Raw genomic sequence first — 17,431 nt, 5'->3', positions numbered from 1 at the left:
CACATAACACACAGCTCTCCTACTGAATAATGTTATGTGGTTTCTCTATGACAACTGAAAGTGTTTGTCCTTTTCCCTCCCGGTCATCGACTTCCTGTCCCTTTTCCCACCCAACTCATTCCAGGTATTCCTTTCTTTCATTGGAACACACAAATATACAAACACACATCATTTGAAAACATGAATCAGGCATACGGTCATCTTGAGTGTCCTTTTTAATGCATGTTATCATAAAGCATTTTGTTTATTATAAAACAGCAGAGATAAATGTGATATACAGAAATAATTGCTATTCAATATTGCGCAACAACTTAATTCCGGAAGTATTTTTCCCATTCATTTTCCCATAAGGATTTAATAATCATAAAAGAGTTTTGAACCATGAACCTCACCAACCAGCTCCGAGGTGAATCACATTACAAACTTTCCAGTAAAAAGGTATTTAAAAGTTGGTCAAAAAAGACTGGTGACTTAATGTCTTTAATGAGGGAATGAACTACAATCCCATGAAGCATTGCGAATGACATAATTGAGTTAAAAATAATGGTAGAAGGGGGCCTGGGTAGCTCAGCGAGTTAAGATGCTAACTACCACACCTGGAGTCGTGAGTTTGAATCCAGGGCGTGCTGAGTGACTCCAGCCAGGTCTCCTTAGCAACCAATCTGGCCAGATTGCTAGGGAGGGTAGAGTCACATGGGGTAACCTCCTCGTGGTCGCTATAATGTGGTTCTCGCTCTCGGCGGGGCGCGTGGCGAGTTGTGCGTGGATGCCGCGGAGAATAGCATGAAGCCTCCAAACGCGCTATGTCTCTGCAGCAACACGCTCAACAAGTCACGTGATAAGATGCGCGGATTGACGGTCTCAGACGTGGAGGTAACTGAGATTCGTCCTCCGCCACCACGAGGACTTGAAGAACATTGGGAATTGGGCGTTACAAATTGGGGAGAAAAAAAAAATTATGGTAAAAAATATTAAACTATTTTAGTTTGTTGATTACACCTTGTAACACATTTTATGTTTTATTTGGTTCCTGGTAGTAAGTGTTATTTCCTAATTTCTTATGCCTCAAAAGTATAGAAAATGGCTATTATTCCCCACAAGCTTTTGTGACCAGGACAGTGATATTTTGAAATGTACCTATTTTCTAGAACATTCCAGTTAGATTAAATAAATAGTAGTATAAATACTGGAGCCTTAAGCCCACCAGTTCAGTTTAGTTCCAGCTGCCTAAGTGGATACATATTAAGACCTTGCTGGACACCTTTAAGTATGATGAGTACAGCTGGGCGGTTTTACCATATTTCCCTGCTATCTTTGTCTTTGGGACACCAAGGTGCACTACCACAGGCGGGACTGGCCACAGCGGACCAAGTTCTCTGTGGGGAGGAACAACTTCAAGTGGGAACTACTGATGGACCCCCGGAATGTGCTGATGCCACCACTGCACATCAAATCGGGCCTTATGAAACAATTTGTCAGAGCTTTAGATAAGGAGTCGGCAGCCTTCAAGCACCTTCAAGACTTCTTCCCTAAGCTGTCTGAGGCAAGGGTCAAAGCCGGTGTCTTCGTCGGACCACAGTTAAAGAAGATCCTGGAGTGCAATGAATTCCCCAGGAAGCTCACTAGTGAGGAGAAAGTGGTTCAGGGCTTCCTGGGCAATTACAAGGCCAAAAACTTGTGGAGCTGGTTGAGATTCTGGTGAAGAATGTCCCTCAAAGTCCTGATCTTGATAAATTCAAGGAGCACATGGGAGCGTACTAGGAGCAAGACGAGCACTTCCATCGGGATATACTGGACTTTGAACGCCGCTACCAAGGACAGTATAACGAAAACATGATGGGAGACTACATTTGGGGGCTGATTCATGAAAGTGATTTACTGTATAATCGAAAATCTCGAAAAACTCACTTCTAAATCTTTTGCAGACATTTTTGTATTACTTTAGTATAAATACATGTTCATTTGGATTCATGTTTTTTTTTTCGGACTTTATGTGAACGAAAAAGACACAAATTCGCCCGTTCTCTCATTGGGTAGCTAAATATCAAAATATCACTGTCCTGGTCACAAAAGCAAAGTTTGTGGAGAATAATAGCCATTTTCTATACTTTTGAGGCTTAAGCAATTAGGAAATAACACTTACTACCCAGAAAGATTGTGTTACATAGTGTTATAAGTATATAAGCGATATATTTAATTTACTTTAATTGCTAAATATTCATATATACTGTATACAAATAAGTAAATAGTTTGAGAGTGTAGGGAGACCGACCATGTTGCATCATGGGAGTGGGAGGTTGCTGCAGAGCTCTTTTGCCACGAATCTCTGATTGGTGATTCCCCCTTTAGGATCATGGATTGAGTAGTCAGGGCTGGACTGGGAAGAGAAATCGGCTCAGGATTTTACATGGCAACTGGCCCAAAACTTGTTAAGGGGGGAGGGGGGTTACTGTCCTTTTCCACATTATCGTGGCCCATTTTGCACGTTTCACAGCCGACCGCCATCCCGCTTGGTTCTCCCGATGGCCAGTCCACCCCTGATTGGCCCCAAAGTGCGTCGGCCCACCGGGCAAATGCCAGGTATGCCAGATTACCAGTCCAGCCCAGAGTGTAGTTCTTCACCATATACGAATCCAAATAATTCTACTATTAAACACGATTGAAAAAAAGAAATTTGGTGAAATAATGTGGACTGATGGCTCCAACAGAAGCATATACCATCAATGAAGAACATCAGAGCTCATGGTAGGTTTGTCTATTGAGAAAATGTACGTGATTTCTACTTCCGGAACCCGACTGTTGCGCTCCAAGCGTTCCTCAAAATGAAACTAACATTAAATGGAAGTGCTATAAAAAAATACAATGAAGAAATAGTGGAATATTCACGACATGATGATGATTAGACAGTCAACCCCAGCGTCTACATTCAAAAAGGTGAATGCTGGTCTAACGTTTACGATTGTTGCAACTTATCCTGTCGGGTGTAAAATTGGATTGCAGAGTACAATTTTTTTGGTCTCTATGCTGCCCTCTGTTGGCACACCCCATCATATCTCTGCACTAGCAAACTTTGTTGCTTCTTACCAGAAATTACTTCTCACGTTTATTAAAGGTATTGATATTTGACTTGCTTAAAGTGGCATTGTGCACTTTTCTGCATCACTTCAATTGGAATCAAAAGGGATCCCAAAAAATTACAAATTTCCCTAAAACTCCCCGTCTCCCATTGCATCCTAAATGGATAGCTCCGCCCCAGGCTCACGCCATTCGGTGGGCCGAAGTTGCTAGGCTTGACTGCTCAAGCAAAGGTGTGTTTCCCAAGCAACGTCCAATAGCTCACATCCAACCCACCGCAGTAAGATACATAGACAGAGAAACGAAGTAGCAAGTCACATTGTTTCCCGAAAACCAAAGTATCTGTGTCGCTAATCAGCACATCCGTTGTTTGAACCTCATTGGTCCAACAATGCTGTTAATGACGTTATGTACAACTGCAGTACAATCCACACTGTGTTGTTGTTCTGCTTCGTCAAAAGAAGTAGAAATGATGAAACTGCATGCTTGATAACCGTTGCAATGACTCCAGCTTGACTGGGGACACAGATTTATGTTGCGTGTGGTATCAGGACAACATGAGAACATAAATCAACCAAAGTACCTCTGCATATTTTAGACAAGGAATCGTTATTAACAGACTATATATAAAAAACAAACAACATACTAATAAATAAATCAGGTTTGCGTGGAATTGGAGGTTTCTATAATCTGAAATCAGATTGACCTATTGGACAAAGCAATCGTAACTCATCCAGGATTACTTCAAGATGGAAATGAACTCGCCTTTACTGACACAATAACCCCCCCAATGACCCCCCCCCCCCAATAAAAACAGTAACAGTCCCATTAACGAGTCTGATGACTCCTTCATAACTGACAATGTAGAAGACACTTGAATAAATGGTCATAAGACATCCATGTTTTGGTCTTATAAGCTTGTTAGAAATGTGTTGTCCTTTAAATAAAGTCTCTTCTCTTCATGGAGTCAATTCTTGATATGTGTTAAATGGAAACTTTATTATCATTTACAGGAACTGTCAACAGTAATGGAAGACGGGCTGACGTTATTTACAAATGTTAATATTTAAAAACAGCAATGGCTTCTGGGTGCTCTCGGTGCATTTGCAGACAATCAAGACACATGGTAAAACTGCTGTTGGAGGAATACGTCCATTGCTTTGCAACTTGGACTTCACCTCCAATAGTTATTTACAAATGCTTTGCAGTTATCAATGGTAACATTCCATGTGCCAAATTAATATGGCTTATGAATCCGAGGTTAAATGAGGTCAAACAGTAAGTTGTTGTGTTGCAGGCTTTGAAGGGACATCCTCAGTGAGATAAGCCTGCTTGATTGCGTGCAAGAAATCTGCATACATGTTGACCACGTACACACTTCAGCTAAATCCGGTTGTCACTTCACATTTGACGTGGCCAGAAGAACTCTGGATGGGACTTTCGCAATCCATCCATTCATCTTCTATAGCCACTTGTCCTATGTAGGGCAAGGGAAACACCCGGGACAGGTGGCCACTCCATCACACGGCAACATACACATTCTCACTCACACCTACAGCAATTTAGGGTCTCCAATGAACTTAACCTGCATGTCTATTGGACTGTGGGGGAAACCGGAGCACATGCAAACTCCACACAGAAAGGCCCGATTGAGCCAGGACTCAAACCCTTCTTGCTGCGAGGCGGCAGTGCTACCCACTAAGCCGCCCTAGAACGTTTTGAATGTTTTTTTCTTCTTCTTGAATGTGTTACTAGATTGGCGCCAAAAATCCATTTTGAGGGAAGACAAGGGTCGGCGTCCTTGCAACAAGAGTTGACCAGTATGTTGACCCTTAAAGGCTGTTCAGACTGACAGCGAATAAATTGGTGCAGGTCGCCAAGTTGAAGTTCTGTTGGTTTCAAGCAGCCGTTCTGACTTGACTGCAATATCCAACTGCATCAGCGGCGGATTCGTGAGCTTCACTGTCTGTATTCCCATCGGTAGGTGCTGCATTGCGAAACTCAAATGGTCAATCACATGGTCAGCAGTGTCCGACGCTTAAACTGCCCAATTTCTTGACTCTCTGACTCCCGGTAACTTTGTTGCAGAAAATTCCTTTAGCTGATTCAGAAAGTTCACTCTGTACCTCTTTTGTACCTCTTTCAGAATGATGCAGCTTATTCAGGTTTTCCTCAAGATGTCTTCCCTCAACATTGAGAAAAAAACAGTTCTTTTACAATTTCTGTGCAATATCAGAATCTCCAAGTATTCGTTTACTTCCACAGAAAACAATTTAACCATTGAGGTGAAACAAAAGAAAAGGTAATGTTCTGCCCTCTAGTGCCCTTAAGAGATTATGCAGATCCAATCCAGTTGATGGCATTTATTCAGGGTCAAAAGTCACAATTCGAGCAGCAGAATCCATGTCAGAGAGGCATTAAAGGGGACATATTATGCAAAATACACTTTTTGATTGTTTTTAACATAATCACGTGTCCCCAGTGTGTGTAGACAACCACAAAATATGGTAAAATACCATCCCCTCACTTCTTTCCTTTCCCCATCAATAGAAAACGGTGTCTCTGAACGAGCCATTCAGGTTAGGAGTGCCTAATGACGTGAAAAGGGGAGAAGGTACCGCCCATGGCTGGTGAAGAGATCCACCAGAGTAGCTTCGATCCGTCATCATTAAACCTGAGTGAGCAGCGCAAAGTCCGCCATATTTATCTCCTCGCTAGAGCCGCTTGTGCTAACTCGGACAGCTTCATCAGTGATGGTCAACACAAGGCTGGATTTGCTTCAAAGCGAAGGATCAAGGATGGATCGATACCAACTCTCCATGACCCAAAAGTGGCAAGTTTCACACTTTATACCATTTTAAGTCCCTAACTACCTTATTCCAGAACAATGAAGCTGTAGCTCTGCTTCGGTTACGATATAAACTGATTGGCGTCCTCCACAGTCCCGCTTGAGTGGTCATGCAATGATGATTTTCCGCTTAATAAAACCGGTAATTATTTAAAAAACGATTATGAAATGACAGTGGTATTTTCGACAACTATAGCTGTTTTTCATATTTCGTAACTCAACCTTTGTTATGCCACAATACAGTAAGATGAATGACTTGGTGTGTTCTCCGTGTTATTTATAATTTTCTAACCATTTAAGTTCTCCTGCATTGTTGTTGGCGGGGTATCCATGGCAACAGCAGGAAAGGCACAGCCCACTTCCAGAAAGGGGTGTGGGGAGCAGCAGCTATTTGCATTTAAAGCTACAGACACTAAAACAGCCCGTTGTTCACACAGGGGTGTAAAGGGATGGTAGAATAAACGATCTGTGAGGTGTTTTGAGCTGAAACTTGACAGACACATTCTGGGGACACCTGAGGTAAAAAGGGGCATAATATGTCGCCTTTAAGTGCACAGAATGTTTGGTTTATGTACATAGAAGTTCATTTGTAAGATACAATAGCAAACATGTGCCTGTATCAGCAGAATGATTCATCGTCTTGGAAGTGGGTCCTCTGCAACACCTTCACGTGACGTTCATAGATCTTTAGGGCGGGACCCAGTCTGATTGACAGGCCTGTTAGCACATCATTCCTCTGCATTAGGAGGAGGGACTTCCCGTCGATTTCCTGTCAAGAACAACATTTTAAAAGGCCTAGTCACACAAGTCTGAATTTTCAGCAATTTATACAATAAAACAACGTATCCTTATGAACCCTTCAATTTTGAATGCCCAATTCCCAATGTTCTCCAAGTCCTCGTGGTGGCATAGTGACTCGCCTCAACCTGGGTGGCGGGGGACGAATCCCAGCTACCTCCGCGTCTGAGACAGTCAACCCATGCATCTTATCACGTGGCTTGTTGAGCGTGTTACCGCAGAGATATAGCACATGTGGAGGCTTCACGATATTCTCCGTGGCATCCACACACAACTCACTACAGAGAAGTTACCCCATGTGACTCTATCCTCCCTAGCAACCGGGCCAATTTGGTTGCCAAGGAGACCTGGCTGGAGTTGAGCTTCACTTGAATTGAAACTGGAATATTCTTTTAACCTTAAATTGCTCTCTTATATCTCTCAAATTAAAATAAGTGTCTTTGGGGACGTTGGTCTTCAAACACATTAGTTCAAAAGCTCAATATCACTGATTCAGATTTGAACTCTTTCACTCCATCAATGTCCTGAGGTGCCTAACAGAGTAACGGTATCCTTCTGTCTTTAAGTCCAGTAAACGCTTAAGTCCTCAAGTCGGCTATATGATGCACTTTAGATGTGTACCTGTGTCCTGAAGGCGAGGGCCTGCTCCGGGAATCCAGCAGCAGTGAAATAGCTGGCCACGTCTGCTACAGTCCAGTCAGCCGGGTTCAAACCATTTGACTCCAACTTCACAAAGCCACCACTGAAACGGCACAGGACACTGAATGAAAACTCAAAGTCTGCAAGTCTGTCGCTTATTATGTCACAGTTCATTGCAAATGCATGTTGAAAAAGCAGAGAAAAATCTATATCACAACTCGTCAAATACAACCTGCTAACAATCAAACAATCATTTTGCTTGTTTTTCATTTCTTTTACTGCGATTCACTCTTGCTGATTCTGTTGGATAGTCAGTTGGTGTTTTACAGAGATTTACACCCTTTTTTGTCCCCCTAACAAAGCCCTTTCTCTCTGCTCTACCCTCTTTCTCACTCACTCTTTGTATTGTACTCACATTCCTTCATTCATCCCTCGTTCCTCGGCTGCTCCTGGAGAGGCAGAGGGAGTCAGCAGACATGACGACACTTCCATCTTACAGCCTGAACCTGATGAAAATACAACACACATCAGTGTAAAAGAATCACACAGTGTATATATATATATATATATATATATATATATATATATACACACACACACACACACACACACACACACACACACACACACACACACACACACACACACGTACATATAATAGTTATAATAGTGTTAGCTTCTCAAGTTATAATCTACTCTTAAAAAATAGTTCGCTAAACTAGTTACTAATGCAAAGTAGCGGGGGGCCTGGGTAGCTCAGCGCAGTATTGACGCTGACTGTCACGAGTTTGAATCCAGGGTGTGCTGAGTGACTCCAGTCAGGTCTCCTAAGCAACTAAATTGGGCCGGTTGTTAGGGAGGGTAGAGTCACATGGGGTAACCTCCTCGTGGTCACTATAATGTGGTTCTCACTCTCGGTGAGGCGCGTGTTGAGTTGTGCGTGGACGCCGCAGAGAATATCGTGAAGTCTCCACATGCACTATGTCTCCGTGGTAACACACTCAACAAGTCTCAGATGTGGAGGCAACTGAGATTCGTCCACCCGGATTGAGGCGAGTCACTACACCATCACGAGGGTTTAGAGCACATTGGAAATAAGGCGTTCCAAATTGGGGAGAAAAAAACCCCAAAACAAAGTAGCTCACTGCATTGACGCTTTGGAGAGTAAAATAGTTTTAAATATAAAACAGTCCAATTGAAATTATACATTTATACTAAATACAAACTAATAAAACTAGAAAATACTATTTTATATAAATGAGTCGAAATATTGTGATAAACAGCAGAAATTAAGGCAAAGCCCCTATAAGTGTGCACAGGGCTCAAATGAATAATTTATGTGAACTAGTTCATTTGCATGATGCGTCTGAACGAACCGACTCAATAAATTAATTGGATTTCCCAAAGTGAATCGCTTACTGTAACCGGTTGATTTACATTAACGGTCCAAAAGAACCGATTCATTTGATTCACCATTTTTTGGATCCCCCAGCGCTGCATTAAATAGAAATTTGACCATTTAGGTTAGCATGTTTGGTTCCTCCCTTTGCTCCGTTGCTGCACGCACAATAAAATGTAACAAATGTAATGTTTTGTGATGCTGCAGCTCATTACTGGAAAAACTACGCTTCTGAACAATGTAGTTACTGTAAGTTAGAAGAGTTGCTAGTTTTAGTTATAAAGACACACATGATCACGTCCCATTTTAAGTTATTACTTATTGTATTAAGTAACCAACCAATGAACACAAAATGTGATAAGGACTTACAGTTTCTTAAAGGAATTGACAGTGGAGCCTTTACAGGTTCTGACATCACAATTACATGATCCTAAATGGAAAAAAAAGAAATGTCAGAAAAGACAAAGACAGATGTAGTCAGTCAATACTCAAGAGATATAAAAACCAATGTACAACAGTTGAAAAGAAATGACAGACAATACATTGATATCATTTTTAAGGTGAAGTGAATAAATTCTGTGGCACCAAACGGATTTGCATAAAAAAAAATACTCACTTCACCTTAAAAAATAAACTTCTAATGCCTGTCGTTACCTCCGTGCTTGGATGTAGCAGATCAGGTGTAACTGCACTGTTCTCAAAACCAGCATCCTCAGACTCTACAGACATTGTGTTCTCTGAAAGAGACCGATAAAGAGACAGAGAGGTTTTAATGACATCATTTCTGGTTATGACACGTATGCAATTGCCACACATCCAGAGTCAGTATATTAACTAACACACACACACACACACACACACACACACATACTCTCTCTCTCTCTCCTCTCTCTCTCACACACACACACACGTTGGTCTTATGAGGACTTTTCATAGACATAATGATTTTTATACTGTACAAACTATAGATTCTATCCCCTAAACCCAACACGACCCCTAATCGTAACATGACCCCTAAACCCAACACGACCCTAATCCTAACCCTAACACGACCCCTAAACCCAACACGACCCCTAAACCCAACACGACCACTAAACCCAACACGACCACTAACCCTAACACTGACCCCTAAACCCAACCCAACACGACCCCTAACCCTAACATAACCCCTAATCCTAACCCGACCCCTAAACCCAACCCAACACGACCCCTAACCCTAATCCTAACACGACCCCTAATCCTAACACAACCCCTAACCCAACACGAACCCCCATAACCCAACACGAACCCCCATAACCCAACACGACCCTAATCCCAACACGACCCCTAACCCAACACGACCCCTAATCCTAACACGACCCCTAACCCAACACGACCCCTAACCCAACACGACCCCTAATCCTAACACGACCCCTAACCCAACACGACCCCTAACCCAACACGACCCCTAATCCTAACACGACCCCTAACCTAACACGACCCCTAACCCAACACGACCCCTAATCCTAACACGACCCCTAACCCAACATGACCCCTAACCCAACACGACCCCCCATAACCCAACACGACCCCCCCAAAACCCAATACACCCCTCGCAAACGCATGCTCGCAACCAGATCCGGAAGTTGTGAATAACGTAACCAAATGTATAAAACTGTTGATTTTATTGTTGATTATATGTTTGGAAAGAAGATATTTTAAGTTTACTGCAAAATATTCCGATACATTCAAACAGGATATGTAGTTTGAGAGTGCAGAGAGCGACTCGTCTGCATCATTCACAGTGCGTCATGAAAGTGGGCGGTCGCTGCAGAGCTCTTTTGGCGGGCTTTGTTGGCCACTGTTCTCTGATTTGTGGAGCTCTATCTGCTGAATCATGGGTAATGTAGGTCCCATTTGTTAACTTTAGTAAATGCATTAGGCATCATGAACAAACAATGAACAATACATTTGTTACATCATTTATAAATCTTTGTTAATGTTAGTTAATAAAATAACAGTTGTTCATTGTTAGTTCACAGTGCATTAACTAAATATTAACTAATACAACAACACACTCGTACATCGAAATCGGCAGGATTCGTACGACTTTTATAAATGTGGTTAATTCCTATGATATCATGCGACTGCACTCGTTTGAAATCATACGACTTCCACCACAGCCAATGACGTCACTGGACGACTTTTCTATCTAATACGTGACAATTACTTGCTTCTGTCACACACAGCAGCTTCTGTCATGTTTACTGATTGGTTAAGTTTAGATAAGGGGTTTGGCTTATTAATATTAATACGTTTGTCCTTAACGCCTCGTGCGCGGAACTTGTGCATCCGGGAATTTGCTCGTGATGAAGTCGTACGAGTTTATGCGAACAATTTGGAATACCCAATGTGCTCCAAGTCCTCGTGGTGGCGAAGTGACAATCCGGGTGTCGGAGGACGAATCTCAGTTGCCTCCGCGTCTGAGACCGCCAATCCGCGCATCTTATCATGTGGCTTGTTGAGCACGTTACCATGGAGACCTAGCGCGTGTGGAGGCTTCACGCTATTCTCTGCGGCATCAACTCACCACACCGAGAGCGGATACCACATTATAGCGACCACGAGGAGGTTACCCCATGTGACTCTATACACCCTAGCAACCGGGCCAATTTGGTTGCTTAGGAGACCTGGCTGGAGTCACTCAGCACACCCTGTTTCGGTGGTATTAGTTCAACACTAACAGTGAATATGAGCACAAGTATAGAGATCTTTTCAAAACGTAATTTTCAATATTAACTGTTAGTGTCCTTTACTTTTATGGATTATTACGATAATATAAAAACAAAGATATTGTGACAAAAAGTCATGTCAGATTTGACACTGCCATTGTGTCTCTGACCTGAAGGTCTTCAATACATTCACACTTGCTGTTTTCTACTACAGTGGATTTTTGATACGTCTAAATAAGCACCTGCTATTCTTTTCATTCGTACTTGTACTTTAAAGCCTCTTGTTTTGACTGAGTGAGTTCTCATCTGGAGATTGTGACATTTTAAGGATATCCTATGGTTAAAATCAACTATAGTTCAGTGATTTCTTGAGAAGCCGGCTGGAAATCAAAGCAGTTTTAAGACAGATCAAACAGTCGAATCTTCAGCATCTGCTGAACTGGAACTGCTTCTATTATGAAACAGCCAAACACGGCAAGTACCTTCACTTCCACCCACATCGACTTCCTGCTGTACGGCGGATTGGTTTGACGACTCCAGTGGCTGGGTTAACTGGGGTTTCCCCTCAGACGTCATTCGTAAACTGTTGCCATTATCAGCCTCAACTTCCATGTCAGTTGAGGTGTGGTCCGTGCAGGCTTCGACGCCTGTGGGACCCTCATCAGTAACGGTCTTGGGAACATCCTCAGCTGTGCTCACTGAATTTTCCTTCGTTCCCTCCTCCTCACCCTCTGTCTCCATTCGTTCTTCCTCTTCCTACAAACAGGGATTGAGAAACACATGGCAATCCATTTCAAAAGGCTTTATATTTCGACTAATCCCTCCTTTTCTTTGAGAAAGGCTTTATATGGGTCCCAGTGACAGAGTATAGCAGTGGTGGATGTTGGTCAAGGCTCTGGGTTACTGACCAGAAGGTCAGGGGTCAAGACGCCACTGTTGGGCCCTTGAACAGGGCCCTTTAACCCATCTGCTCCCTACCGGTGCTCTGACCCCAGCTTAGCTGGGATATGTGGCCAAAAAAAGAATTTCACTGTATATATGCAAAAATGTAAGTATAATGTGTGACAATAGATCAATTATTACTAACCTTTTCTGTGTAAAGTTATAGCCAATTTCACAACTTTGTTGCCATGACGACAAAGCAACCAATATGACGATTTAAACAATTGTACAGCTCAAGTAATACAAACGTTTTAACAGATGAAAAAAAAAATTAGGTGCTTTTCTAAAATGATAAGCTTCACATTTCTGCCCCTAAACCATCGGACAATTTACCCCACACATTTCCATTGTTAGAGCCTCACTGTCACCTTGATTTTGGCTGTTTTAAAGAAAAAAGAGGGGCCCATTGAAATATTTTTCGTAGTATTCAACAACAGTTTTCAGTCCATTGAGCTGAACTCATATTGAATGCAGAATATTCCTCAAAACCAATATTGACTGAATCCGCAGACGCACGTTCTGCGCTGATTTTTAGGGAAATTTTGCGAAATGGGAAATTAAACAAAATGTATTAAATATGACTATACTCTTATCGGTAGCTAAAAGCATCATTAAATTAGCCAAAATGTGTCATCAACAAACGATCAAATAAGTTGAACTTATGTGAATGACAGATGTCACAATTCGGTGGAATTTTTTGCAGTCCTGCGCGCGGGCAATTCCGTAAATGGTAAATGTTCTGCGCCTTTTTAACCTTAACGGTATTCAAAGCGCTTTAAACTGTGACTCGTTCAGCCATTCACACACCAATGGTGGCAGAGCTGCATGTAAGGCACTAGCCTGCCATTGGGAGCAACTTGGGGTTCAGTGTCTTGCCCAAGGACACTTCAACATGTGGAGTCATGTGGGCCGGGAATCGAACCACCAACCCTGAGATTAGTGGCCGACCCGCTCTACCACCCCTGATTCCGTCTGGTCCTGTTTTAACCAACACAAGTCGTTATAAAACATTACTGCTTTGGTTTTAGTGACTTTAAAAGTAAATTCATGATCCTAGTGTCAACCACGACAGAGGTTAAACTTCATCACATTAAGGCTGGAAATGTACGGAAAACAAAACCGTTGAATCATGATGCCCCCTACGCAGCGGTGTTGCTATCGGCGCCTTTTAAACCGACCATTGCCCTTGTGCGGCGCAGGATTTCATCGCCAATCAGAAGCGCCGATGTGCTGTGTTCTTAACCAAGCCAACTTGTGACTGTCCGGACGTCAGCTACAGATTTTCTTGCCGGAGATTTCCATTAGAGGCACCAAGTAACTCATCAATTTAGCGGTGGTCTGCAGGTGAGTGGGACAGTACGTGAGAGATCCAATCAGCGCAACATGAAACGCAACGAACGCACATCGCTCAAACTGAGCCGCACAGAGCGGAACTAAGAGGCGTATAAGCCGCAATTATCGATTAATCTGAGAATTTCCACCATCGCAACTGCTTTTACCTCATTTGACCGAAGTATGAGCGACAGCTCGCCCGAGGGCGTAGCCAGAATAATACTTTTGGGCGGGCCTCAATAAAAATGGAAGGGCCACATTTTCCAGCAAATGTATTTTTTACCAAATTTTCCTTAATAACAGAAAGGCGGCACATTCAAACAGTTCTTTCACCCTTTCAGAAATCAGAATGTTGCATTTTTACATGCATTATTTATTTTTTTTTTACCATTTTATAAATATATATTTGAAGTCAAAGAATAATCTGTGATATTCTGGTCTAATTAAGGTGGGCCCGGCCCCATCCCGACCCACCCTTGGCTACGCCACTGCTCCACACACAGAAGCGGGCCTGCCCCCTCCTCCCCTTCACATTTTCCGCGCGTCTAAAGTACAGACGCCGTCTAGTGAAAAATATCCAGCATAACTTAAGCACAAAAAAACAATCATTGGCCCTGCCCGTTAATTCAAGTAACAATAATTTCGTGTGGTCCACGTAGACATAAATCTATGAATCATGAACAATGTCCGCGTCTGCATCTCGACGTGCGCGCTTGTGTGCACCGAGTGTCTCTTAGAGCAACGGAACAAGAGAAGCGACGATGTCTCGCGCGTACACGCACCTTTTGTGCTGAGACGCTTAAGTGAGACAGGGCACGCAGACAGTTGCGTGTCTCGCGCAACACGCACGAACACGGTCTCCGAACAAGCGCAAAACCCAGAAACGCATTCTGTCCAAATGTTTGCATGCTCTGGCGCACACTTGTGCATGAGAAAAGAGCGGAAATCAGATGCCGCGGGGCTGTTTTGTCCTACGCTTCTTTTCTTTCGCTTTTTCTCAGAGCACGAGCATGTATTCATACGAGGAAGGGGGGTAACGCCGGACGTGTCGGAAATATTAAGTTACCTTTTTCGCGAGATGTCCGTCCTGCAGTGCGCTCTTCAGGAGCCGCGCGGACGGCTTGGCCGCCCCCATCCCCCTCGCGGGAAGAGTGATGTGGCCGAGGCGGCTCCTGCGCAGGCGACCCATCTCAATCTCGCGCTCCAGCACCACTTTGACGCGATTGCGTGTCAGCTTTTCCCCGGGCATCCCGCTCTGCGTGCCTAGGTGACCGAGGATATCTTTCAGCGCCAGTGGTTCGTGGCCCCGTTGGAGCCTCTCGGACAGACTTCGGACCGCAACAACCAGCCGGTCGCCTAGATCAGCGCTGGTCTCACAGGAGCGCGTCCCAGACCCCTTGGGTTTGGGGGACGCGGGGAGCTTGTTTCTCGGAGGCGGACTGTTGACGCTCGAGCAAGTTTTCTGTTCCTGGTCTTCATTGCCCTCCTCGTGGCCGACACCGAGTGTGTTTTCTCCGTCGGGCCGTATGCACGCACTTGAAGCATCGCCGCGGAGCGCGGAGCCGCTTCCTCCCGCCCGAGCGATTAATCTGTCGTCTTTCGATGCACTTGCGTTGACGCTCCCGACAGAGCTGCCCGTTGCGCCACAACTAAACCAGTTTCCGCTAGGTAAATCCTTTTCTCCCCCTTCAAGAGTGTAAAGCGATGTTTGGGGCAGGTGGTCCGGGCACGCACTCACCCCTCTGTCCTCCGGATGCCTATCTTCGCATTCTCCGTGGTCCGTGAAACTGTGCGCGCTGTCGCCGTTGGCGTGTTTGGTTTGTTCGCGCACCGACTCGCCACTGCCGCTGGTTTGCTCCATTCTCTTGCGGCATTTTCTTTGCACTTTTGCGGCATTCCGGTAAGAAATGGAGCCTTTGTAGCTAACTTTGAGCACAGTTTGCTCCTCGATCAGTTTTTCTAGTTCAGCCCTGGTTTGGTCCGGGTCTGAGCCGTGTCTCCGTCGCACCATTCGGCAGATCCTCTCCAGGTCCGGTCGGGCTTTTCTCGAGCGCAGGGAGTCGATGGTTTCCAGGATCCATTGTCGGTATTTCGGCTCCGACATGTTGCGGTACGCGTTCCGTTGGCTTTGGCCGAGCGCCTCTCTCTCTCGTCTCCGGCTGGGAATGAAGCGGAAGCCTCGCTCTACGCCTGCGTTTACCCTCTATGTGCGCTTAAGGTGGACTACTCGCGGGGAGAACCCTCCGCTGCGCTGATGCATTGGGGCTATTTAAGGTGGTATTGCGGAGTTGCATTCTGCGCACCTTTCTCAGCGGGCTTTTGTAATATGCGATGTCTGTGTTAGTTTACATTTAACTGAATTTAATATTTGATGCACCCTCACTGACTGCCCTTGACACATTACAATGATAAGAAATGTAAAAAAAAAAATTATATTAATATAAATTATTAATAAATATTGTACTACTATAAAGATTGTGGTGGAAAAAATAACAAAAACGTATGAATGGTGTTTATTTAATTGCTCAATTATACACACACACAAATACTTTTAAGATTTAATTTAGTAAAATAAAAAATAAAATATTTAAGTTTATTATTGTTAATAATCTCTCTCTCTATATATATAATATAATTAAATTAATATAAAGTTTTATAAAAATATTTGTAAAAATTACACAATTAATTTCTATGTAATTTTGTTAAGAAATTAAAATGTGTAAATCTTAAAAATCGGCTAATATATATATATATATATAATTTATTTATTTTTTTGCTGCAGTAACGATAAACAAAGGGGGGTGATTAACAATTATGAGAAGAATGTGTCAACTATAGATGATGTGTATAATTTGCACACACTGGGTAATTTTATGCACAACATTAAGGAAATGACCCTGTTCTGAAGAACTATTTGACACAATGTCATGAATGAAGTCGGCACCATCTGAGCATGCTCCTGGAACACATTTCACAAATGCAACGTCTGAAGAAATATTTCAGGCTCAATACCAGCTTAATCGACCACACGTGTGGCATAATGCCGATTAAAATAAGATTGATGCGTCCCCCCTCCTTCTTTAAAAACAGCAAAATGGAGGTTACAGTGAGGCACTTACAATGGAAGTCAATGGGGCCCATTTTTGGAGGGTTTAAAAAGGCAGAAATTTGAAGTTTATAACTTTATTAAAGCACTTACATTAATTATTCTGTTAAAACAAGTGAATTATTTGAGCTGTAAAGACTTTAAATGGTAGTTTTAGGGTTTACGGCATAACATCGTCATGGCAACAAAGTAACAAACGGCCAACTTACCTCACAAAAGGTTTATAAGCGATTTTAGCGCACTAAATCAGTGTTTACAAACATATTGTTTACATCTTGTTGCTAAACTTTTGAAACGGTGAGTATTTTAATGTTTACGGTTTGACCCCATTCACTTCCATTCATGGGAGTAGCCAGAAAATAACTTAAGGTGGACCTCAATAAAAATGGACGAGCCACACTTTCTTTTTTTTAACCAAATTTCCATTAACGGCAGATTCAAACAGTCCTCGCACACTTTCAGAATATTTTATATACTGTTTTATATACTGTATATACATACATATATATATTTGAAGTCAAAGAATAATCCCTAATATTCTGGGCAGGCCTGGGTCTAATTTGGGAGGGCCCAGGTCCACC

General features: G+C 43.1%; 1 protein-coding gene across 1 annotated transcript; it reads right to left on the bottom strand.

The window, feature by feature from the left end:
• Positions 1-3,908: 3,908 nt before the first annotated feature.
• LOC127651878 (sterile alpha motif domain-containing protein 1-like) lies at positions 3,909-15,890 on the bottom strand. Its single transcript, XM_052137917.1, has 7 exons — positions 14,811-15,890; positions 11,953-12,226; positions 9,414-9,496; positions 9,129-9,189; positions 7,776-7,866; positions 7,343-7,463; positions 3,909-6,692 (listed from the first exon to the last, which is right to left on the bottom strand). Exons 1-7 carry the CDS (start codon positions 15,846-15,848, stop codon positions 6,543-6,545), a joined length of 1,818 nt encoding a protein of 605 aa, XP_051993877.1. The 5' UTR covers positions 15,849-15,890; the 3' UTR covers positions 3,909-6,542.
• Between the last annotated feature and the right edge of the window lie 1,541 nt (positions 15,891-17,431).

The sequence above is a fragment of the Xyrauchen texanus genome, chromosome 11, assembly GCF_025860055.1.
Source record: "Xyrauchen texanus isolate HMW12.3.18 chromosome 11, RBS_HiC_50CHRs, whole genome shotgun sequence".
Lineage (NCBI taxonomy): Eukaryota > Metazoa > Chordata > Actinopteri > Cypriniformes > Catostomidae > Xyrauchen > Xyrauchen texanus.
The sequence above is the reverse complement of the archived record's forward strand: the minus strand, read 5'-3'. Positions and strand labels throughout refer to the sequence as shown.